Consider the following 21,520-nt stretch of genomic DNA (forward strand, 5'->3'; position numbering starts at 1 on the left):
GATTAAGGAAGCCACCTTTTAGCATTAATTAGCACTGGAATTGATCATATTAACCTTTACTATCTCACATAAACACTCCTAACACATATTCCAACACTATTTACTCTAAGGACAATGTAGGAAAAAAATAATTAATTCATTCTTGAAATCTGAAAAAATCACTTATTTTGGACCACAAGAAAAAGGCCAAAAAATCACTTATTTTGGACCGGAGGGAGTAGTAAATTAGTTTATCACACTAATCAAGGGAAGACTGTTTTCTCATACTAAAGAATTGAAAAATAAGTTGAAGAAGGAACAGTTAAAAGTCTTCCCATTAACAAGTTTCACAACCAAGTGATTTCAACACACAATTACAACTCGAGCAACTCTGATCTTCTTACTGTTATTAAATCCAGGGAGAAAAGACAAAGCAGATTGCTTGTATGGTCCTTTATGTATTTCTATCAAAAATGTTGAATAGTACTTCTAATAAAGTTTTTTTTTTTTTTAAAACTCAGGCACACAAATATGAAGTCTATCTAAAATTTGTTGAAAAGACCAAAGTACCCCCGGACGACCAAGACCTCTTTATTCTCACTTCTAAATAGTAGTAAAAAAATGAAAAATGTTTGAAGAATTAACTCAATTAGACGTTCACTTAATCTCTTAAATAAAAATAGCCGGCGGATGTAAAATATATATAGTTCGTAAATAATATATATATAACTATATATAATCAATGAATAATCTATGTATACTGATTAGATAAAATAAAAGATGAACCTGGTCGACTATTTTTGTAAAAATCCCGGCATTTGTTTTGAAAAACTTATGGAAAAATGTTTTTCAATTAAATACCACTCCTATTAGAAAGAAACTTTTTTATTTTTGCAAAGCTGAAAAGCACCTCTAAAATAGTTAGTTTTTCAGTGTGCTAAAAAATCTGAAAGAAAGAAGTTTCAGAAATAATGTTTGGAAAAAAAAAATCACCTGTTTCTTGAAACAAACGCAATCTAGAGTGGGATCCAATCTCAAACCAGGTAATTAATTCTAGTTGTGTGGCCTAATTAGAGACCAATTGGCCTAATTTTTAGCCAAATGCTGGCTCACAATTTTTCTGGCCAGCTATTTTGGTAACTATAATAACAATTAAATTTAATAATTCTTCGAAAAAATAATATACAAATTAAAATTATCTCAAAAGATACGTGAATCATTTAGGGCCTCACTTCTTTCTTTCTTTTTTTTTTTTTTTGGAGAAAAAGAAAACGTTTGGACTTCATTATAGTTGGTTGGAAAAGTCCACTTAATTTAGTCTTTCTTTTTTTTAATTAATACTACTATTATTTACTCAAATTTATTTCTTTGGCTCCAGCTTTCACTTTCAAGAACAAGCCACGTGGTCATGGTGACTAAACTTTGATAACCATACATAATTCCACCTATTTTTTTCTTCTATTTTTCCTTAAAATGACTGGCAATTGCTTTTAGGAATAAATGGTTCTGTTTGATATTGAACATATAGAGTGTCTTTTGATCAATATTATCGTTAAGAGTTTAAGTTCTATATATTGACCAATATTAACATAATCGGGTCATTCATAATAAAATTATAATAAATATCTATTATAAAGATAAATTTGTAAATTGATATACTCCTGTGATAACTAATTTGCTATTATAGGTTATTAAACTCTGTTGATCGCATCAAATTCTTTTACACTATCGGTGTATATAACTTAAATTATGTTGTTATTTTGCCTCTAAAGACTAAAAAAGCACAAAAGGCAACCCGATGTACGAAGCATTCCCGCGTTCACGCAGGATTCACAGAAAGGTTGCACCCAAAAATGTGTAATATAGGCAGCCTAACCTATATAAGCATCAATAGTTGATTCCACGGCCGGTGAACACTCATTTTTCTCTTTAAGTCATAGAGTTTATTAATCTAATAGATCTAACTCTATGTCGTCATCTATGGAATTATGCAGTATTATTTGTGGATTTTCAGAAGGGACAATGTTACTATCATAGTTTCCACGTCTTCCTTATCATTGAATTAAGTAATTAATTACTAGCTTTTCATTTTCCAGTTCATACTTTCTCCATTTCTTTCTTTTCTTTTCTTAATTACCAGCTCTTTGAAAAGGTCATGTTAAACTTCCATTCTCTCTAAAAGCTCAAAGATTGGTAACTTTGATAGTTTTCTTTTTCCAAATAGCGATGTCTAGATCAGCTTGTACGTCCCTCGACTATTTCAAGGTATACCTGCTAGCTAGCTCATACATGTATCGGCTAAATCTGTCCACCAAAGCTTAAGCTGAAGGGAAGGAATCTCCGGAATTTTCATTCAAATTTAGGGTCGACTATATGAATCTGCACTATTCATATCGCTCCGTTTAAGCTCATCTTAGTCCAATTATGATGAATACTCATTATAATAATAATCTTGGAGCCTTAGAAAGCAAAGATCAATTTTTTGAAGAAATAAGGTATAGTTTTGCTTGTGCATGAAGATAAAAAATTATGGAGTTTTGGGTTGTTGTAGCAGCTGCAGGTGCTGGTTATATAGCACAGTATTTGCAAAGTTCATCAGACAATAAGGACAACTTACTAGAGCAAAAGCAATTTTCTAAAATCTCAACACATGAACAATCAGATAACAAGAATTTGGTGTACCAAATACGTGAAAATCTTTGTCCATTTCGAAGATTAGCTCGAAAAAGAGCTAAAAAAGAAATTGCTGATGAAGGGGTTTTCGGATTCAGACGTCTTAATCTTGATTCGTCAGCAAATTGCGAGTTTGCGGTCCAATGGGAACCAAAAGATTATAATGGAAGAGAGCATACAATTACCAGGAACAAAGTTTCTAGTGGACAATTCAATTCAACAGGTTCTTTCAACTTCAATTATTATACCATTTTACACTGATAATATAAAGAACGTGTATGCTATCAATGTACTTTAACTTAATGAAGGGGAGCCTTGGCGTAACTGGTAAAATTGTTGTCATGTTACCGGGAGGTCACGGATTCGAACCGTGAAAACAACCTCTTGCAGAAATGCAGGGTAAGCCTGCGTGCAATAGACTCTTGTGGTTCGGTCCTTCCCTGGACCCCGCGCATAGCGATAGCTTAGTACACCGGGCTGCCCTTTTTATAACTTATAACGAACTTATACGCTATCAGTGTACTTTAACTTATTGTAGCAGGTAACCTGCCTTATTTTCCAGGTTACTAATCTCACTTTTTATGGATAGTTACTTATAATAATCATATTAGGTGACATGTTAGTATGAAAGTTCTTTTACATTGCCGGTGTATGTGAGTTAAACTCAATTTATCTCGGTTGATCTCACATCTTTCTTGTTTCATTTTCACTTTCTTGAGACATAAGTTTCTACTTAAGGAATCTCTTGAATTTTATGTAAATTTATCCATTTTCACTTCCTTGAGCCGAGGGTCTATCAGAAATAGTCCCTCTGCCTTCACAAGGTAAGGGGTAAGGTCTGCATACACATTACCCTCCCCAGACTCCACCTGTGGAATTAAACTGGGTTTGTTGTTCTTGTATCTATTTTCTATGCATAGTAACTTAGTAATGCTTTATTTATGTTTCTACTTTGACATGAATCAAGCAGGGCTACCAAATGGAATGGATGTATTGTATATGGGAATCATTACTGGTATGATGTCTGCTATTATTGCAAACAGAAGAGAGATAGAAAAGGTAAATGAGAAGTTAAAGTGGACCAAGAATTTAGTTCAAGAATTACAAGAGGAGCTCACTGTGAAAGAGAATGCTAATGATGGCTATGAAAAGCCAAATCTATATAGTCCCTCTATGTCAGCTGTTGAGCCAATGTCATTTTCTTCTGAAGTTCAAGTTAATGAACCAAAAACTAGTGAAAACACAAATCATCAGGTAGCTGAGAATCACGAGTCGATGAGTGAAATCGAGGCAGAGCTTGAAGCTGAGTTGGAAAGGTTGGAAATGAGCTTGAAGGTTGAAAGAATATCTGATTATGTTGAGGTAAGCCTGCATTTTGCTACACTTCTACTGGTATTTTGGAAAATGTCCTTTTTGAGACTTTGACTGAGGCAACCTTAAATGGAACGACATAGACAGTTAGGATTCATATAGTCGACCCCAACTTGCTTGAGATTGAGGCACATTTGTCATAATCCTAGTCACTCTTGTAACTCCACCTTTGTGCAAAAGTATAGTCGGTCCTAATCCCCGAAAAAGGACATTTGCAGAAGGTTAACAGCCAGCATAAATATAACCTAACTTAGACAAATCCTCAAAGAGCGACAAATATAAAGGATTCATATAGCTGACGTCTTCTAGTCTGGAATTGTGGTGTAGTTGATTGATTGATTGAATCATATTCAAGCTCGTAGATGCTGGTTTTCTTAAAAGAAGAGCATAGACTTCATATTTAATGTGGTGTCTATGTTAAAAATTCTTGGAGATCTACTGCTGTTTAACTTGTTATCACAACACTTTCATCTCTTTACTCTTCCTTTTTTGTCTAGTTAGTTCTGATTTATGAGTTTCAATTGTGCAGATAGATCCAGAAGATGAAGTAGATGTGGCCCAAGGAGATTTCAAACCAGATTACCTCAATATGCAGTGTTCTGATTCCTCAGAATCAGAACGGGATACTAGTGAAACTAGGATTTATCATTCTAAACCTGCAAATTATCCTGTTTCCCCGAGGGAACTAAGCTTGCGCCTGCACGAGGTAATAGAATCCAGGCTTGAAGCTCAAATTAAGGATCTTGAAACAGCTCTTCGTCACAGCCAAATCAGAGCTTATTCATTGGAAGCACAACACATTCTATCTCAAATGGACTATGCATCGAGTGAATCGGAGTCTTCTGCATATCCACAAAGTCCATATTGTTATAATGAGGCTAATGAAGATACCATCAGGACCATGCATGGAAGTGAAACTATTTTTGAAATTGATATAAGAAGTCCTCCTCTAGATAGAGCACTGATTGTTAGACAAAACATGGAGGGAAAATGATCTTGTTGATATTATGTCAACATGACATCTGAAGATGGCTTATATCCTGATGTCTTGGAGAAAATGGGCAGGGAGAATGTGAAAAGGACAACAAAAGGAGGTTGTTCTTTACATTTTTTTGAGAACTTGATCAGCATCTGTTTGTATAGGAGAGCCTTGGCGTAACTAGTAAAGTTGCAGCCATGTCACCAGGAGGTCACGGGTTCGAGCTGTGGAAACAGCCTCTTGTAGAAATATAGTGTAAGGCTGCATACAAATAGACCATTATGGTCTGGCCCTTCCCCGGACCTCGTGCATACTAGGGGCTTAGTGCACCGGACTGCCTTTTTTTTTTTTTTTTAATTTTTATTTTATCTATCAGCATCTGTTTGTCTTACCTTATTGTTTATGCTAGATCTGTATCTTCTTATACTCTTGTCACTATAGAGAAAAGATGTACAGTGTACATGTAAAGATTGAGGAAATATGTATAGATCAATAGACATATTGGTTAGAGAGTGTGAATATATTTTGCTTATGATGATGTATAGTTGCTCAAGAAAAGGAAGAATCCCCACCCAACCCTCACAAAGAACAAAAAAAGGAGAATAAAGCTCCAAAACCAACTACAAAGTTTCAAGTTATTTGAATTATTTCTTGCTCCCAAGTTAGCTTTATTATATTACTAGCACAGATCTAAGTTTTAAACTCTATGGGTTCAATTTTAAGATTTTCAGCAGTAAACTCATTAAATCTTTAAAGTTATGGTTCGTATCTACTATTTATTGCAATTTTAGTGATTTTTTACACATAAACTTATACACTGCATAGAAAGTACGGAATGCACCGAATGCAGATGAACCCGCTATCCTAACGCTAAATCCACCCCTGACTACTAGGATAGATGTAGCAGGATCATGTGCTAGGTGACTAGGCATGCCAATAGGAGAGGAGCGACAAAGGTTTATCTGTAGGACCATCACAAAGTAGGAAATGCCAACAAACAAGTCCAAGACAGAGGTGGATGGAGCCTTCGTGATGTGGGTTCGACTGAACCCATTATTTTCAACATAGAACATAGATGTAAACAAGCAAAAAAGATTTCAACAAAATTAGATTCTAAACTCATAATTTCAGAAGCGCAAAGAGTTTAGTGCCAAGAACCATAAATGTTGAACACACTTTGTTTACATCCTAGATTCGCCTTTGGTCCAAGCTGAGAAACTCAATGAGAAAAAACATCAAAAGACCATCACTACATTCTCTGCAAGCAGAAAGGCACATACATATGGAGAAAACTTCATCTCCGGTTAGTCTATTTTTCTGCAGTCAAATGCAGAAAGCGAGAATAGTAGGCTCAGATAAAAGCTAATAAAAATTCGGCACTATCAAGTTACTGCATAAAGGGGCTCCCAAGCAAGATGAGAAAATGAAAAATCAAATGATCGCATGGCAATTTCCACACCACCTTCAATTGAAGTGTTAAGATTTGTTTACAGTGGAAAGAGTTTCTTATGCTTAAAGTAAATCAAGAAAGCAATGTACAAGACCAAACAGAACAATCCAGTAATGATAAGAACCCAGTTAAACCCATCTGGATCGTTAAAAACCGTGGTTTTCAGGTTCATTCCGAATACTCCAGTCACCATAGCAAATATAGCAGCCACAAAAGTTGCAGCTGTTAGAAGCAACTCAAATTGTATTAGCTGATTCTGGACAGTCCCCTGTTACAGAATAAAAACTGGAGTGAGTTTCATGAGCTTTATTAGCATGTGCGTGACACACAGCCACACAGCCCCACACACACACACACACACACACACACACATATATATATATATATATATGCAAAGCTGCATAGAAACAAGTGAGCACTCAAAGATACTATCTGCTTGTTAGTCTTACCAGTTTTATATTGATCAGATCCTCTGTATCGTCAATATATTCTTTAAGCTGCAACACCAGAGACAATGGAAGTGAGAAATACAAACTCCTTGGTTGTAATGCCGAATCAATAATTAGGGGGTCATGCATTAGTCATTGCTCATCAATCCAAATGAACCTCCCCCCCCCCCCCCCCCCCAAGTAAAAAAAAGGAAAGGAAATGAGTTATTGGCTATGTTGCTAAGACTCTCCGAAAATATCATAGGGTGTGTGTTTGATCCTCCAAAAGTAGTGTATTTTTGGAGGACCCAACACGGGTGCGGCAGCACGTAGGTTATTGGGAAAGATCTCGGCCTATGCAATTTGTGACTCTATTGAAGAACTCTCATGTCCAATGTGAGATTTATGAGACTAAGATAAGCGGTTTGACTGAACCCCATGTAGTCCGCAGTATATTTTCCCAGAATTATTCACACATAAAAAGCTAATAACTAGGGGTAGATTAAGTACTTAAACAACTTTAAAGAAAAAATATAAAGAAAGTGAATGAGTCGCCCATGGTTGGAAATAAATGTAGGGGTCAAACAGTAATATAAGGTCATCGGAAACAACATCTCTATCTTCGCAAGGTAGGGGGGTAAGGCAGCGTATACACTATCCTCCACAGACCCCACTTGTGGGATTACACTGGGTTTGTTGTTGTTGTAAATAGTAGTAATATGAGATCTACTTAATTTACCCACTAATATATTAATCAGGTGCTAGATTATTCCCATAATTCTCCCCTTATCCATAAACCAGAACCTGAGGCTATATATAAGGAATAAAATTTAAGATTGTTGAATTTTTTTTGTTGGTCAGAATGGTAATTTAACTCTAAAAGCATCTCTTGAATCTATCAGGAACTATTTAGTTTATTCTAATGTAATTAATGTTGCACTATAAATATAAGATTTTGTGGACAATATTCAAGAAGGAAAGCAAGTAAGTAGCTTAACATAAGAATCTCTTACTGATAACAACTTGTTGAGAGTGTTGTCAATGACAACAAAGTATGCTTCAAGCAACATTTCAAGTTGATCGATATTTTCTTGACCATTAGATGAAGCTGAAAAGCTTCCGTATTTGCTTGAGCTCACATTACTGAATACTCGTTGCAACTTCTGCACCCCCGTAGTTGATGATACAGGTGAGATTGGAGCAGATCTTGCTGCTCCTCTATTTTTGCCAAATATATCTGGTTGATCATATAAATCATTATTAAGAAAATCCTCCTTCCTTTGTTTCTTCTCTGTTAAGTACATCTCAGCCATGTCACCGTCATCATCCATTAGATGTTCTATTTCATCACAGACCTGAACATTTGTTTAAAAAGTTTATAAAGCAGCCTAAGAAGTTACCAAGCGTTGTCAGACTGTGTACTACAATCATACCTTTTGGACTCGCTGAGTCAAGGCAAGCAGCTGACCTTTCAATCTACGGACTCGTTCCAGATTTAGAGTGTTAATAGATGATGCTAGTTCATCAAGCACTGGGTATATTTCCAGTTCTAATTCTTTCACCTGTTAAATTTAGAACAAAATGAAAAATAAGTTTTGATTGAGAACATATATTTAATCATGAGAAATTACTGCAATTCGTTTGAGGTACTGGATACAGAGAAAAGAAAACCATGTAAAAGTGCATTTATATTTTTCGGCCAACACCTCACAGTATGGTAATAATAAAACTGAGTAATAAACAACATGGAGGGGATTTTCTAACATCCAAAAGCAATTGATGCAAAGCATCTTGAACCATTTTTAGTTAACCAACAAAGAACAAATGAAAGCTCTTAACTTAGAATGGATCAAACTGCAATTGAGCTTTAAGATATTCTATAACTCCTCTTTGCAGTTCTTGATGATCCTTATCGCATTATGCATCAATGGCATATATTAGTGCAAGTATATTATTGCCTACTATGGACAGAAATATTGTAGTTTATTACAGAAAAAAAAAGTTTCAATCAGCCACCAAGTGAGTCTGCCGCATACCTGAGCATCAAGAGACAAGCAAGTTAGCTCCAAAGCAAGCTCAAGGGCTCTGAATTCGAAAGGAAGACCATCTGAATTAAAACACCACTAATTGTGAAAATTTTGAAATATATCAAATTTACCATAAATCAAATGACACATCACATTGGAATAAAATGGATATAGAGGATTCATAGAACAGACACGAACAAGTTCGGGATGGTGTATTTGCTGTTGTATCAAACGGCATATGACATTATAGTAAATAAATGAAAAGGAGAGGACATTTCAGAATAATCACCGTAATTACATGCATCACTCAAATAACAAAAACACCATCCATTGCTGAACATGCTCAAGTATCGTATATTTATAATAGAGGGGATAGGCTCAATTGCTTCTAATAGCTATAGATCTGTTTCATTGACAAGTGAAGAGCTATAGATAATAAGTATAGAAGTTTGATCAAATTAAAGTCAAAGATGTAAGCCAAGCTGTCATTCGAGAGCACAGACAAGGAGGAACGAGAAACATTTTAAGGCTAATTTTTCTATTTCTTTCTGCAATAGCAACAATAACAACAACAAACCCAGTGTAATCCCACAAGTGGGGTCTCAGCAGACCTTACCCCTACCTTCAAGAAGGCAGAGAGAAGGCCAAAACTCAAAAGTAGCATTTGTGGAAGATCTTAATAAGTAAAAATCTCCAGAACCTTCTGCCCCTATTCTTGCCTATAAAAGAGAGGCCTAGTGCCTTGATAAAGAAGTTTTTTAGAGGTCTGAAAATTCCAAAATCCCTTCCAGCTTTAATTTCCCTTAAAAGATCCCCTTCCTCAAGTCTGAAACTCAAATTTGAATCTCAACACTCAAGAGGTTCAAATCTGAAATCATATAGCTGTAGAAACCTTCATTTTTAGATAAAAAGTTTCCAGAAAAAAAAAACCAAAAAAAAAACTAGCAAAACTCCAAAAAAAGACCCAAACAATACTGTTCTATTGAAGTACTTAGGTTAATTTCAAGTTATAGTGGTTAATTTGCATCTTTAGCTTGAGGTTTACATGGACAGAAGCAGCTGGATAACATGACTGCGATAACAAACTTGGAGTTCAAGAAAGACTATACTCAATACCTTTAATGTTTATCAGTTTTCTTTTTTCCTATATTTCCTTTTAAATGAGATCTTTATGCCCATGATGCACAGTTAGTGTCATGGAAATATCGCGGTTACACAAGATAAAATTTCCAGAATAAAAAGTCATTTTCCAATAGTGATAAAGCATGCCCAACTTATAGCATTATGCAGGTATTCCATTCTTTTACTTTAATGATTCCCCTAATTTATGCAGACTCACGGACAGCTTCAGATGCTATGAGAAAAAGCTAAAGGAGCCAAGAACTGTTTCCAGGACTTCTTGATCTGTGGGGTGTGCGCGCGCGCGCGCGCGCGCGCGTGTGTGTGTGTGTGTGTGTGTGTGAGANGTATATATATATATATATATATATATATATATATATATATATATATATATTATTCAGAAGTTCTATTATGCTTGTACAAACATATTGATAATCGTTGATCAAATACCAGATACAAATATTAAAAAGAAAAACCAAACAACAAGTGGTTTCACTCCCGACATGGAATGTCACAAGCTTACCCCTTATTCAACTTTTCTCATTGAGGGGGAAGACTAATCGATTTTAATAATTAATCTTGCATTTCTTGTATTAGTGGTACCATATGTCCAATGACTTAGAGTTACATGGATCTGATTCAAACATAAAGACTGCCATTTCCATGATTCCAATGTAGGCGCCTTACAAAAATAGTCTCTCTGTATTCCGCTCTTTACTAATACTATCTAACTCCGGGAAGTACAGCTGTGCGATTTGTTAGTCTTTTTTGCCTTTCCAAGAGTGAGACAGGTTTTTCTATGAGAAGTAGTCTTTCACTTTTCTTTTTAACCATGGAATGCAGAGTCTTAAGTGCTAGTATATCCAAGTAGTTTCTGAAACTGTTAGTTTACTTTTAATACATTAACCATTATCTCACTTTTCAAGTTGGTCTAACGGGTCTTGAAAAGCCACAACTAACAGTTAAACCAGCACGGAGATATAGTAGAGACTTAATGGAGGGGCGGAATAGTTTATTTTTGTCAAAATTATGGTGCAAGACAATTAAAGATTGTCTAAACTCTAAAGCTATGTAGAGACGAAAGGAAGCAGCCTAGCTATAAGCTGCACAGAATAGAATTTACTGGCTTTCAACTCTTCCACAGAAACTAGTATTCACTGGTCTTCATCGCTTTGAGAAAAACTAAGATTTAGTGCAGAAAGACTAAATAGAAATGGGAATTTACCCGGCTGATCTTTATTTGTCTGAAGGCGTTTACACAATTCAGACTCGTATTGCAGTACACAACCATCCAAAGAATTCATCAGTATAACCTCATCAGCTGTGATGACGCATCTGATCTGTTCAAGGTTTACCACAATAGCTTGCTCTCGCCCTAATATCGTGGAAGGATAGATAAACTTAGGGTCCAAAAGACGGAGATCCCGCGCTGGTAAAGCACAATGTCTCATAACAGTAGCCTTATCCAATTCCAGAATCTTTGAATTCCCATGCTCATCAATCTTTATCCAAGAGCGACTCCCGTGACCTTGGCCTCTCCTCTTAAGACCAGGAAGACCTGGCCCGTGAAAATTGTTATTTGCCTGTACATCTGTATTAAATCTAGCAGAAGTAGATTCTTGAAAATCTGTAAAAACAAATTGACCATTTTCTTCTGCCATTTGCTTTCACGTTCTGTGAGTTAGTAACAAATCTCAGAAACAAAGATTTCAGCATTGAACAAAGCCACTAGTACTCTTAAGCCAACTGTAGCACTGTTGCTTTTAGCCGAGCGTTAGTGTAAGCAACAGCAGTAGCTCTTCTTATTATAGTTCCCGTAACCTTTTTATTTTTCATATCTGCCTGCTCCTGCAACACAAATTGTGAACAGAACGGATAAAGAAATAATTGCAACTTATCAAAGAACAAAACAAATAGATGTAATTTTCACTAATAGCTTCATCTAGACACCAAACAACATAAGTACATAAGAGCCTCAGAACAAAATTCATAAGCACGTTAATCCTGAATCACACTTCCCAAATGGTTACTAAAAAATGAGACAAACACGTGGTCATTGGTCCAATCCTAAACGCCCCTTTGATTTCGTCCCTTTTTTTTTTTTTTTTTTTGCAAAATAATTTTCATATTCTCATCAAAATAAGTTCCTTATGTCTAAGCATAGGCCAAAATCAGGGACATGCAAATCCTATTTCTACAGCATTCGTCCGTTGCATTTGCATTCATGGAGATTAAGAATTAGGAATTAACTAAAGGAGTCTGATATCATGGTTTCATAATCTGCAAAATAAGAAATGGAGGATATCTAAAGAGGAGATTTTAACTTGAACTTCGTACAAGCTTATCCAAGCATTTATGTATGTTCCTACGCCAAATCCCAATTCCACAATGAGAAAGTGTATTGCAAGCATAATAAGAAATCCACTCTGAAATGCAAGTCCACTTCTGGCAACCCCAAACTAAGAGTAGCATGGAAACTCAAATTCCAACATCAAAAAAGGTCATTACACACTCGAAAAAAGGAAGAGTTAGAAGATATCCAAATAGGAGGTTATAACTTGCCTAAATATAAATTATTCAAGCACTTAAGCTCCTGATCCAACCCCAATTCCACGATAAAAAGGTACTACAAGCATCAAACAAATGCACGTTTGCATGTATATGAAATGTAGAACTATATATCGAAATCGAGCATTTTTTGGATTCTTTATTTTATTTTTTATTTTCTATTTTTACAACTTAGAAAGAACGACATTGCTGCTATGGTTGATCTGATACTGAATAAACGAGTATCTCCTTTAGATGGAATAAGGTTCTCTTTCAGAAGTAGTTTTGTCCCATCGGCTAGAGCTTGAAAATTTCCTAAAGGGCCAGCAATTAAGGTATTTTATGCCACATTTCCTTATGCCTAGTATACAAATTGACTTTTCTTGTTTGTGAGTAGGTTTAGTTAGTATAGTTATTACGATTGAGTTATACTAAAATTAGATCTCACTCTTAATCATCCATAGAGAGTTTCAAGCTTTTGATCCATCTAATGAAAAATATTGGCATATTTTTTTTCCTCCTTCTTCCTATAAAGAATAAAAAGCTATTGATACATGTTATGGGCTTATGGCATTGGAATCTAGCAATAGTAACATAGTCACACTACTCCCCACTCAGTTTTCACGTAACCAAAGATCAAAAACAGCATGGAAACTCAATTCAATAAATTTCCGCAAACTCAACACTATTCCACAAGAAATCAATAACCGTGTTAAAATCCATAAACCAGTCAAGAAACTTTTTTTCAATCTCAAAGACTCAAACTATCTGGTACATATTCATAGTGAATCCTGGCCGCTACCAGCTCAACTAAATGCCTATTCAACAAATAAATAGCAGCTTTTTTTATAAATATGTATGGTCTTAGATCATCAATAATGATTTTTCTTTAGACTTCGGATACTTGATCGACCCACTTACTTCTATTATGTCAATATTAATCACTACTGTTGGAAATATGGTTCTTATTTATAGTGAAAATTATATGGAAAGAGAAAAATACACTAAAACAGCTATAAAAGAGCAAAAAGTTTGAATCTTGACACTAAAAATTAACAGTACAATGCCCTTAGCCCTACTCACCCAATATTGGACCCCCAAAGATTACAAACTCCTCAACTATAGAGAACCGAGAACTATGAAAATTCAAGCTCAAATAGCCGGCCAGACTCCATGTTTACTTTTCTAGCCGCTATACATATATTATACATTAATTATACACAATTATACATATTATACATAAATTAGACATATGTTATACATCCGCCGGCTTAATTTTAGTTTACGAGATTAGGTGGGCGGGTTGGGTTAATTCTTCAGAGAAGAATACACTAAAATATCTGTGGAGGGAAAAAGCACAAAGTCTGAATCTTTTTCTCAGTTTTTTGATTGGTAACCACAAATTCTGAATCTTGACACTCAAAATTCACAGTATACTGAACCACAAAAGATAACAAAATCTTCAACTATAAAGCACTAATCACTACGAAAATTAAAACCCATCAGCATCTCAAATCATGGAGATGAATTAATAAAACTCAAAACACAAAAGTGGCAACAAAGAGAAAGCTCATACCTTTTTCAAGAAAATGTTTTTTTGGGCTTAAAGGGTCTGCAAACATTCTTGAAGTCAAAGGGAGAAAAGAATACAAAAGGGTGAAATGAATACAAGAAGTGAAAAACAAGTAAATGAGAGCACGTTTTACACACTGAAGATTTGCGGCGAATAATAAAGTAGTAATAACTGGGGAATGGGGAGCGAAGGCCGAAGGGTCCTAGGAATCTGGATGAGAATCAAACGAGGATCTAAGATCAAGTGGACAACGTAGCTACAATCTAAACCGTTTGTTTTTACAAACTGTGAGGAAATGAATACTAGAAAGGAAGGGAAAATAGGATGGAGAGAAAATGAAGGAAAAGAAAGTGAAAATACCTTTTCTAAAATTAGCAAATGACATTGTATAGCCACACTCAAAATAATAATCGAAAATATGAATATCTTTTGTATCTTTATATATTTTTTTGTATGTAATATACAAAAAATATATAAATTTGCTAATCGATGTAAATAGTTTCGGCCGCCGGTTAAAAGTGATATTCGTCCTTTTAAAAGAAGAATTAATCCAAATAGCCGTCCACCTAATCTCTTAAACTAAAAATAGCAGGCAAATATATTATAAATGTGTATAATCAATATATAATCTATATATACTAACTAGAAAAAGTAAGCATTAAATTCGGCTAGCTATTTCTATAACAAAATAATCCCTTTTAAAATCCCTTGTTTGGTTAAGACTCAATAGGGATAAGACAATATGGAAGGAAAATTATTTAGGGGTGAAATAGTCATTTGGTTCACTTGATAGTTATGTCAGGATTATAATATTATATAGCGAATGTTGTTTATGCAGTGATTAATAATAATAAATTATTATACATAAATTACTTATTTTAAAAGATCTTTAAATAGTTTAATTTCACTATTATTAATACACATAATTTTAGCTGAAGCAGGAGATCCAACAAGCATTAGGGTACAGTCAAGGAGTGTTGCCTTTCAAGTACCTGGGCATACCCCTAGATACTAAGAAGCTATCAGTACTGCAGTGGCAACCCCTTATTGCCAAAATTGTGAGCAGGATTTCTTCATGAACAGCAAAGAAATTTTCCTATGCAGGTAGAATACAGTTAGTCCAAACAGTCATCTTTGGCATCCAAGCCTATTGGGCTCAAATCTTTATTATACCGGCTAAAGTCATCAAAGCAATCGAAGCACATTGTAGAAGCTACATATGGTCTGGGGTGAATACAATAATCAAAAAGTCTTTGGTGTCATGGGATAAGATGTGCTCTCCAAAAGCTGTTGGAGGATTGAACTTGATTAACTTGGCTATGTGGAACAAAGTTGCTATTACTAAAACCTGCTGGGAACTGGCCAACAAGAAGGACAAGTTATGGATCAAATAGATCCAAAGCTACTATATCAAAGAGCGGGTTTTTAAGGATATGGGAGTACAAAAGAAAGCCTGTTGGATGGTTCGAAAGGTCTTTGAGGCAAGGGACAGACTACACCTTATAAACAACCTGTAACAAGGCTCAATCACAAAAGCAAGTATACCTACAGCAACTAGGTGTATTACCAAAAGTTCCATGGAAAGGATTCATGTGTCAAAACCAAGCAACACCAAAAGCCATCTTCACTATGTGGCTTCAGGTGCAGCGGAGAATACTAACAGCCGATAGACTGAAGACCTGGGGAATATAATTTTTATAATTATTTTTTATTTTATACTGTCTTAAAATTCTTAAAATTAGTAAAATTCAACGATCCGTGGGACTTACGCCCCATGTCTCAGGGCTTACGCCTCACCTCGTCAAAGGTAAAACGCCTCGCCTCACGCCCCTGCCTTTTAAAATATTGGTTCCAGCAGCAGCAAGCTCGTCAGCGATAGCTTTAGCTTCACGTAGAAATTGAGCCATTGGTTTGTCACCAAGAGTCATGTTTTGCAAGGTGATGTGCAATTGGACTATTCTAGCGCTGTTGCTTATACCAAATGCATTTGAGAAAGCTTCCCAAGCTTCAAAGGCAGTATCTAAACCAGTCACATAAGGAAAAATTTCCTCGGTTAAAGATAATAAGATCCAACTCAGTAAGAGTTGGTCTTCTTGTAACCACTTTAGATAATTAAAATTTGGGACTGATTTGTTGTGGCATTGATGATAGTAGAGGGAGGCGTTGGTGTACCATTGATATGATTGAAAAGATTATAGCATTTGATGATAGGAACAAACTGAGTTTTCCAAGTCAGATAGTTTGTTGGTTTGAGTTTTATTGAAAAAGAGAGTTGAGCATGAGGTAAAGTAGCAAAAAGACTTGGAGTAGTTAAGGTTATTGCAGTAGAGGTGGTGGAATCTGAAAGTTGAGAAGTTGATGCCATGGTAGGCTCTGGTACCATGTTATGAGATATGATGTTGAGAGAATTCGATGATTTTCTATTGAGTACATTGTTGACTATATATACAACAGTTTACAACATACTATAGAAGACTAGGGAGATAAGGTAACTAATAGAACAATCATATATCCTAAAATATAGCTAACATAACATGCTATCCTAACTAATAGAGATTGTCATCCTAACTTATAGAGATTAAACTTTATCTCTAACATGCAGTCATCGATCTTGCTCGCTATCTGTCCCACTTGGCCTTGATCACTACAGGCCTCGATCTCAACAGGCATCTCGAATCCCGAACTCGGTACCCAATCTTCGTGCCTCGGTGCCCAACCGATTTTAGCCGTATACAATAAGAATAGTATTAAATAAAAAATATTATCAAACAAAGAACTAATAATACTAAAGCTAATATATGAATCATGTTCCTAATACTTCCCTCCAAACGATCCCTTACTGCTATACCCTATCAAACTGATTTTCAAAATTTAAATTTTTTGTTGTTTAGCCGCACGAAATTAAAAACTATGAATCACGGAACTCGATGTGAGTAATAAGAAGATTTCTCTATTACCTAAGATTACGTCCGCCGGTTATAAATATTAACGATCATTCTCTACGTTACGCATTTTGGATTGGGAGGTGTTTGTTCTCTCTCAATTGCCTTTTCTTGTATAGGCATAAGTCAGCAACAAGGATTGTAGTGAAGGGATAAATATATTTTTATCTTAATCGGGGATCTTGAGTTCGAGCTTTGAATACAGGGGTGGAGCTAGAAGCCCAAATACGGGTTCGCCAAACACAATCTCAGAAGGTCTATTTAGTATTAAAAATTCATTCAATATGTATAAATATTGAATTTATAATCCAGTTTTTAGTACTTGAAGTCGTCGTTCTAAAATCCAGAACCCATAAAGTTAAAATCCTAGCTCGCCTCTGTTTAGGTATGAAGTCATCCTTATTAAGGAACTAATTAACCAACCCCACGTTCAATCCCCCTTTTTATTGTTAGCAAGAAGTCGTTTCAGTTGTACATTATAGGGAATTCAAACAACTGCCTCAAACATTGTATCCAGAAGTACCGTCTCGCAATGTAGGACTTTTCGGTCAAAAATTTAAATTTATTCAGGTCCCAATAAAAATACTAGACATAACTGGATGGAAAAACAAAAGATTTTTTGAACTGGGTCAATAACCTAATAATTTGTTGATTGAAGTATACCAAAATTACAAAGCCGACAAGGCTAAAGCCTCTGGTCTAGTTTAGGAATCAAACGATTCTAAGCTTCTCTCAAACACTTTGAAAACAACCACATAAACATGTACCATTATTTGCAAACTAACTTAAAATGATAATTTCAGCTTGTAACAGGCATTCACTGTTGTGTCAAATATTATACAAACTTTTTAGAGTAAAAGATATATTATGTAGCTTAAAATAAACAAGTTTATCCCTTATACGTTAATTTTATGTTTTCTTATAAAGAAAAAGGGTCATGTTTTGTCTCTATATTATGCAAAATTGAGCAACTTTGCCCTCCGTTAAATTTTAACATAATACTAAGTTGGTTGTTAGGAAACAATCTCGTTTTTTTTTCACTGGCACTTAATGAATCTCCGGCTTAAGAGCAATTTTAAACTACAATAAAAATTGAGGGGTATATATACACCTTTTTCTCACGAAAAACCTAAATTTCAGTAATTGTAAGGATAAATACGAAACAATTGAGCAAGAGTATCAATGGACCAAAAGTAAAATGGATGACAAAATGAAGCAATATTCAATAGTACAAAGGGTAAATTTGAGCCATTTTCCTTTCTTTTACTTGGTTTTAACATAGCTAGTTTGCATATATACTGCAAATTGGACAAAGCAAGGGTCCCTAGCTCAATGGTAGAGCACTTGACCTCCTCAAGTCAGATTTGAATTTAATTGAGCTCTTTCATTGATAAGTTGACTCCATGGCCCAATGGATAAGGCGCTGGTCTACGAAACCAGAGATTCTGGGTTCGATCCCCAGTGGAGTCGTTTCCTACATCTTTTTTGCCTGACTGTTCTCTTTTCTAGCTCTTTTATCCAGATTATTCTTCCATTAATTAATTCCTCATTCACGTATATTAGCAATGAATTTCATGTCCTATAATTTATTTTTTGTTTACCTCGAAAAATGTAAGTAACAATTAAAGATGATTTGTGGTTTTAAAGATACGTGATATATTCTAATACTAGTGATTATATGAGTAATGTTGAGGTCAAGTAAGAAGAAATAAAGAACCAAATTGATGCTGTTGGAACTGTAGGGGACCTCGATATCGATTATCCAGGAACCTCGAGATCAGCTAAGAGTAATAAAGTATGAACAATAAAGTAAAGGCAATAAAGCTGAAAAGTAATTGCTGAGCACGTTAAACAAGAGAAGAATAAGAATGTTCTATTGCAGTAAATGATATGATGCCCTCACAATAATTATTCGGGTCTCCTTTATGCAGGAGGAGAAAACCCTAACATAGTACCTTGCTAATAAAGGTAAAGAATTCTATTGGTACAGGTGTATAACAGCCTAGTACGGATCCGTACCATTTCGTACAGCCCTTATCCTATAATCAATGCCCAGATCCACGTGTCCTTGAGAAATTCTCGCTCTTTCTTGATTAACTTCGAGACAATGCCGCCCTCGATGCAGCCCGTGCCAGGTATTCGATCAGCTTCCCCGAGGTAGGTGCCCCTTAGTCGGATACGATACCCACTTCGAGTTGCCCGGACTCGGGCCTATAGCCCGATTAAGCCTTCAAAATCATACTCCTCGATTTTGATCGTATACAGATAGTCCCCGCGTTTCTTAGAATAAGATGATAAGAAACGATTTGAACCTCGATTTTCCCGGGACCCTTGCGATGATGTCATGCTCATGACACAAGCATTTGAAGTGATCGATGCGTCCCATCGGTTCATCTCCCAAAAACATTGAACATCCCGCCGGTCCATTTTGCTAAAAGCATTAAATGCGCCGCCAGTTCATTTCCCCAAAAAGCATTGAATGCATGTCAGGATCGGTCGACCACTTGTGCCGCCGAACCGTCACCGACTTTCTATAAATAGGGGGCTACTTGGCTGAACAAAACTACTCACATTCCTTCTTCATCATCTTCTGGCCCTTTCCTCTCTCTATCTCTTCTTCTAATCACCCACTTTTATGGTTCAAATCTGTGACAGCAAGGTCACATGGCAGCAACCTTACCAGTTACGCCAAGGATCCTTCTCTTTTTAAAGCTTTATCCCACCGGGTGGGATTATACTGGGTCGTTGTTGTTGTTGTTGCTGGCATTGCTGGCTCGAAACAACGAGAGAAGGGCACCGAATTCTTCCCGTATAAGAAGATATGTGGACTTTACACTGCTACTCATCTCTCTTAACTTCAACCTGGTGTGACGCTTCATTCCTTTTGCTTTCCATGGAATGAGGTGGAACTATCATCTACTAGCTTTTGCATCCCACGCCGGTACAATGTCTCAAGAAGTGGCTTCACAATAGTTGTGCTGACAAGACCCATACTCGCCAAGTTCTTCACCAGGCCACAATCTTCTCTAAGGATCGAGATGGAGTCCCCGAGGAAGAGGTTCTCGAAGATGTCGCTCTTGAGGGTATACCCCCGAAAGTAGATGAGGTCGTTGGCTGTTGTTTTTGCTTCTTTGTTTCTGTGTAAGGGCCCCTCGTGGGCTTTGTAAACATCTTTGTTAATATAAGAGTTTCTCCATTTTATCTTCGATTCGTGTTGAGTTACATTCTGCCTTCGTTTGTGAAAAATCCGAGTGTATAATTCCAACGATTAGTCCAAATATTGGATCCGGAACATAATAAACCCTTAGGTTTTAATCGACTAATATAACTCCTTTTAAGGTTTTTTGTTAATCCTCAAACTCGGGTTAGATTGATTTGATGCGAGCTCGAGACGCTGGGACTCCTGAGTCCGAGTTGGGTGAGAGCAAGGTCTCGAATTTGAAATAGGGTTAGCTCTTTTGGGCTCCGTAGATAGTCCTCGAGTGAGAATTTTCTCGAACTCGGGTAGCCCTTGGGCTTAGTAGTCGAGTGAGTATTTTCTCGAACTAGAAATAAAGACAGCTCTTAGGCTTTATAAATAGTCCCCGAGCGAGAGTTTGCTTGAACTCGGGTAGCCCTTGGGCTTAATAGTCGAGCGAGTGTCCACTCGAACTCAACTTGTAGACAGTCCTTAATGATTTCTGACAAACTAAATCCCGATGCCTAGGTCCTGATGTGAAAAATATGACATAAGCGGTTGAAGTGACTGAAGGGTTGCTTTTTGTATGATTCCCAAAACCATTAATTGTGGGCGGCTAATGGTCGGGCTTTTGGCTTCCTCACCATGTTTAAACGATCTTTATAAATAGACAAATCCCATAACCTTTCAAACTTTATTCCCTCAGTGCTTCCAAAGTCTCACTTAGCCTTTTTCAATTTCCTTGAACTCTCCCTTTTCTTTACTAACAACATTTTTTTATCTTCTTGGATCTACCGCATAGTGATGGCTAAAACTTCCAAATCTGTTCCTCAAAAGGAAAAAGCTCCTTCATCTTCCCGATCAACCAAGAATAAACCGGTCGTGCCGCCTCGTATCGAGGAATGCATCCCCCCGTCGTGTGAGATAACATCCGATTTCAAAATCAAAAAACCTCTGTCGACACCAGGCCGATGCGAGCCCATGTCCCAATATGTTTGTTTGGTGACCAAGGCCGAGCTCAAGCAAGTAAAGGACGATTGCCAATGGGACAATAAGGAAGTAGTGATTCCCTCCTCTGAGGAAGATATCACCACATATAAAGCGGAGTACTTGAGTTTATACACTTACCCGTTTACACTGGGCCATGCAATTCCGACCTAGGGTCCCATAGACCCGGTTATCCTCGACTTTTGCCGACGGTATCGAGTGACACTTCGCTAGATCTACCCCTCCTTCTGCCGAATTATTTAC

At 36.3% G+C, this 21,520-nt stretch overlaps 2 protein-coding genes and 1 non-coding gene across 3 annotated transcripts; 2 read left to right on the plus strand and 1 right to left on the minus strand.

The window, feature by feature from the left end:
* The first annotated feature begins 2,061 nt into the window (after positions 1–2,061).
* LOC109239733 lies at positions 2,062–5,540 on the plus strand. Its single transcript, XM_019406315.1, has 3 exons — positions 2,062–2,875; positions 3,623–4,014; positions 4,553–5,540. Exons 1-3 carry the CDS (start codon positions 2,509–2,511, stop codon positions 5,015–5,017), a joined length of 1,224 nt encoding a protein of 407 aa, XP_019261860.1. The 5' UTR covers positions 2,062–2,508; the 3' UTR covers positions 5,018–5,540.
* Positions 5,541–6,418: 878 nt separating this feature from the next.
* Positions 6,419–14,440, minus strand: LOC109239735 (magnesium transporter MRS2-5). The gene is made up of 7 exons (XM_019406316.1): positions 14,153–14,440; positions 11,255–11,877; positions 8,917–8,987; positions 8,314–8,442; positions 7,894–8,235; positions 6,902–6,949; positions 6,419–6,720 (listed from the first exon to the last, which is right to left on the minus strand). Exons 2-7 carry the CDS (start codon positions 11,688–11,690, stop codon positions 6,490–6,492), a joined length of 1,257 nt encoding a protein of 418 aa, XP_019261861.1. The 5' UTR covers positions 11,691–11,877; positions 14,153–14,440; the 3' UTR covers positions 6,419–6,489.
* A 4,048-nt stretch (positions 14,441–18,488) lies between these two features.
* On the plus strand, positions 18,489–18,561 carry TRNAR-ACG. Its single transcript has one exon. It is a non-coding gene; the product is annotated as a tRNA-Arg (tRNA).
* Positions 18,562–21,520: the final 2,959 nt, after the last annotated feature.

This window comes from Nicotiana attenuata, unplaced genomic scaffold (assembly GCF_001879085.1).
Source record: "Nicotiana attenuata strain UT unplaced genomic scaffold, NIATTr2, whole genome shotgun sequence".
Classification (NCBI taxonomy): domain Eukaryota; kingdom Viridiplantae; phylum Streptophyta; class Magnoliopsida; order Solanales; family Solanaceae; genus Nicotiana; species Nicotiana attenuata.

Coding starts and splice junctions, on each gene's coding strand:
- LOC109239733 (XM_019406315.1), top strand. CDS start 2,509: ATGGAGTTTTGGGTTGTTGTAGCAGCTGCAGGTGCTGGTTATATAGCA. Junction 2,876..3,622: donor TGGACAATTCAATTCAACAG/GTTCTTTCAACT, acceptor TGAATCAAGCAG/GGCTACCAAATGGAATGGAT. Junction 4,015..4,552: donor GAATATCTGATTATGTTGAG/GTAAGCCTGCAT, acceptor TCAATTGTGCAG/ATAGATCCAGAAGATGAAGT.
- LOC109239735 (XM_019406316.1), bottom strand. CDS start 11,690: ATGGCAGAAGAAAATGGTCAATTTGTTTTTACAGATTTTCAAGAATCT. Junction 8,988..11,254: donor GACAAATAAAGATCAGCCGG/GTAAATTCCCAT, acceptor GTTTTAATTCAG/ATGGTCTTCCTTTCGAATTC. Junction 6,950..7,893: donor CTCTCAACAAGTTGTTATCA/GTAAGAGATTCT, acceptor CTGGTGTTGCAG/CTTAAAGAATATATTGACGA.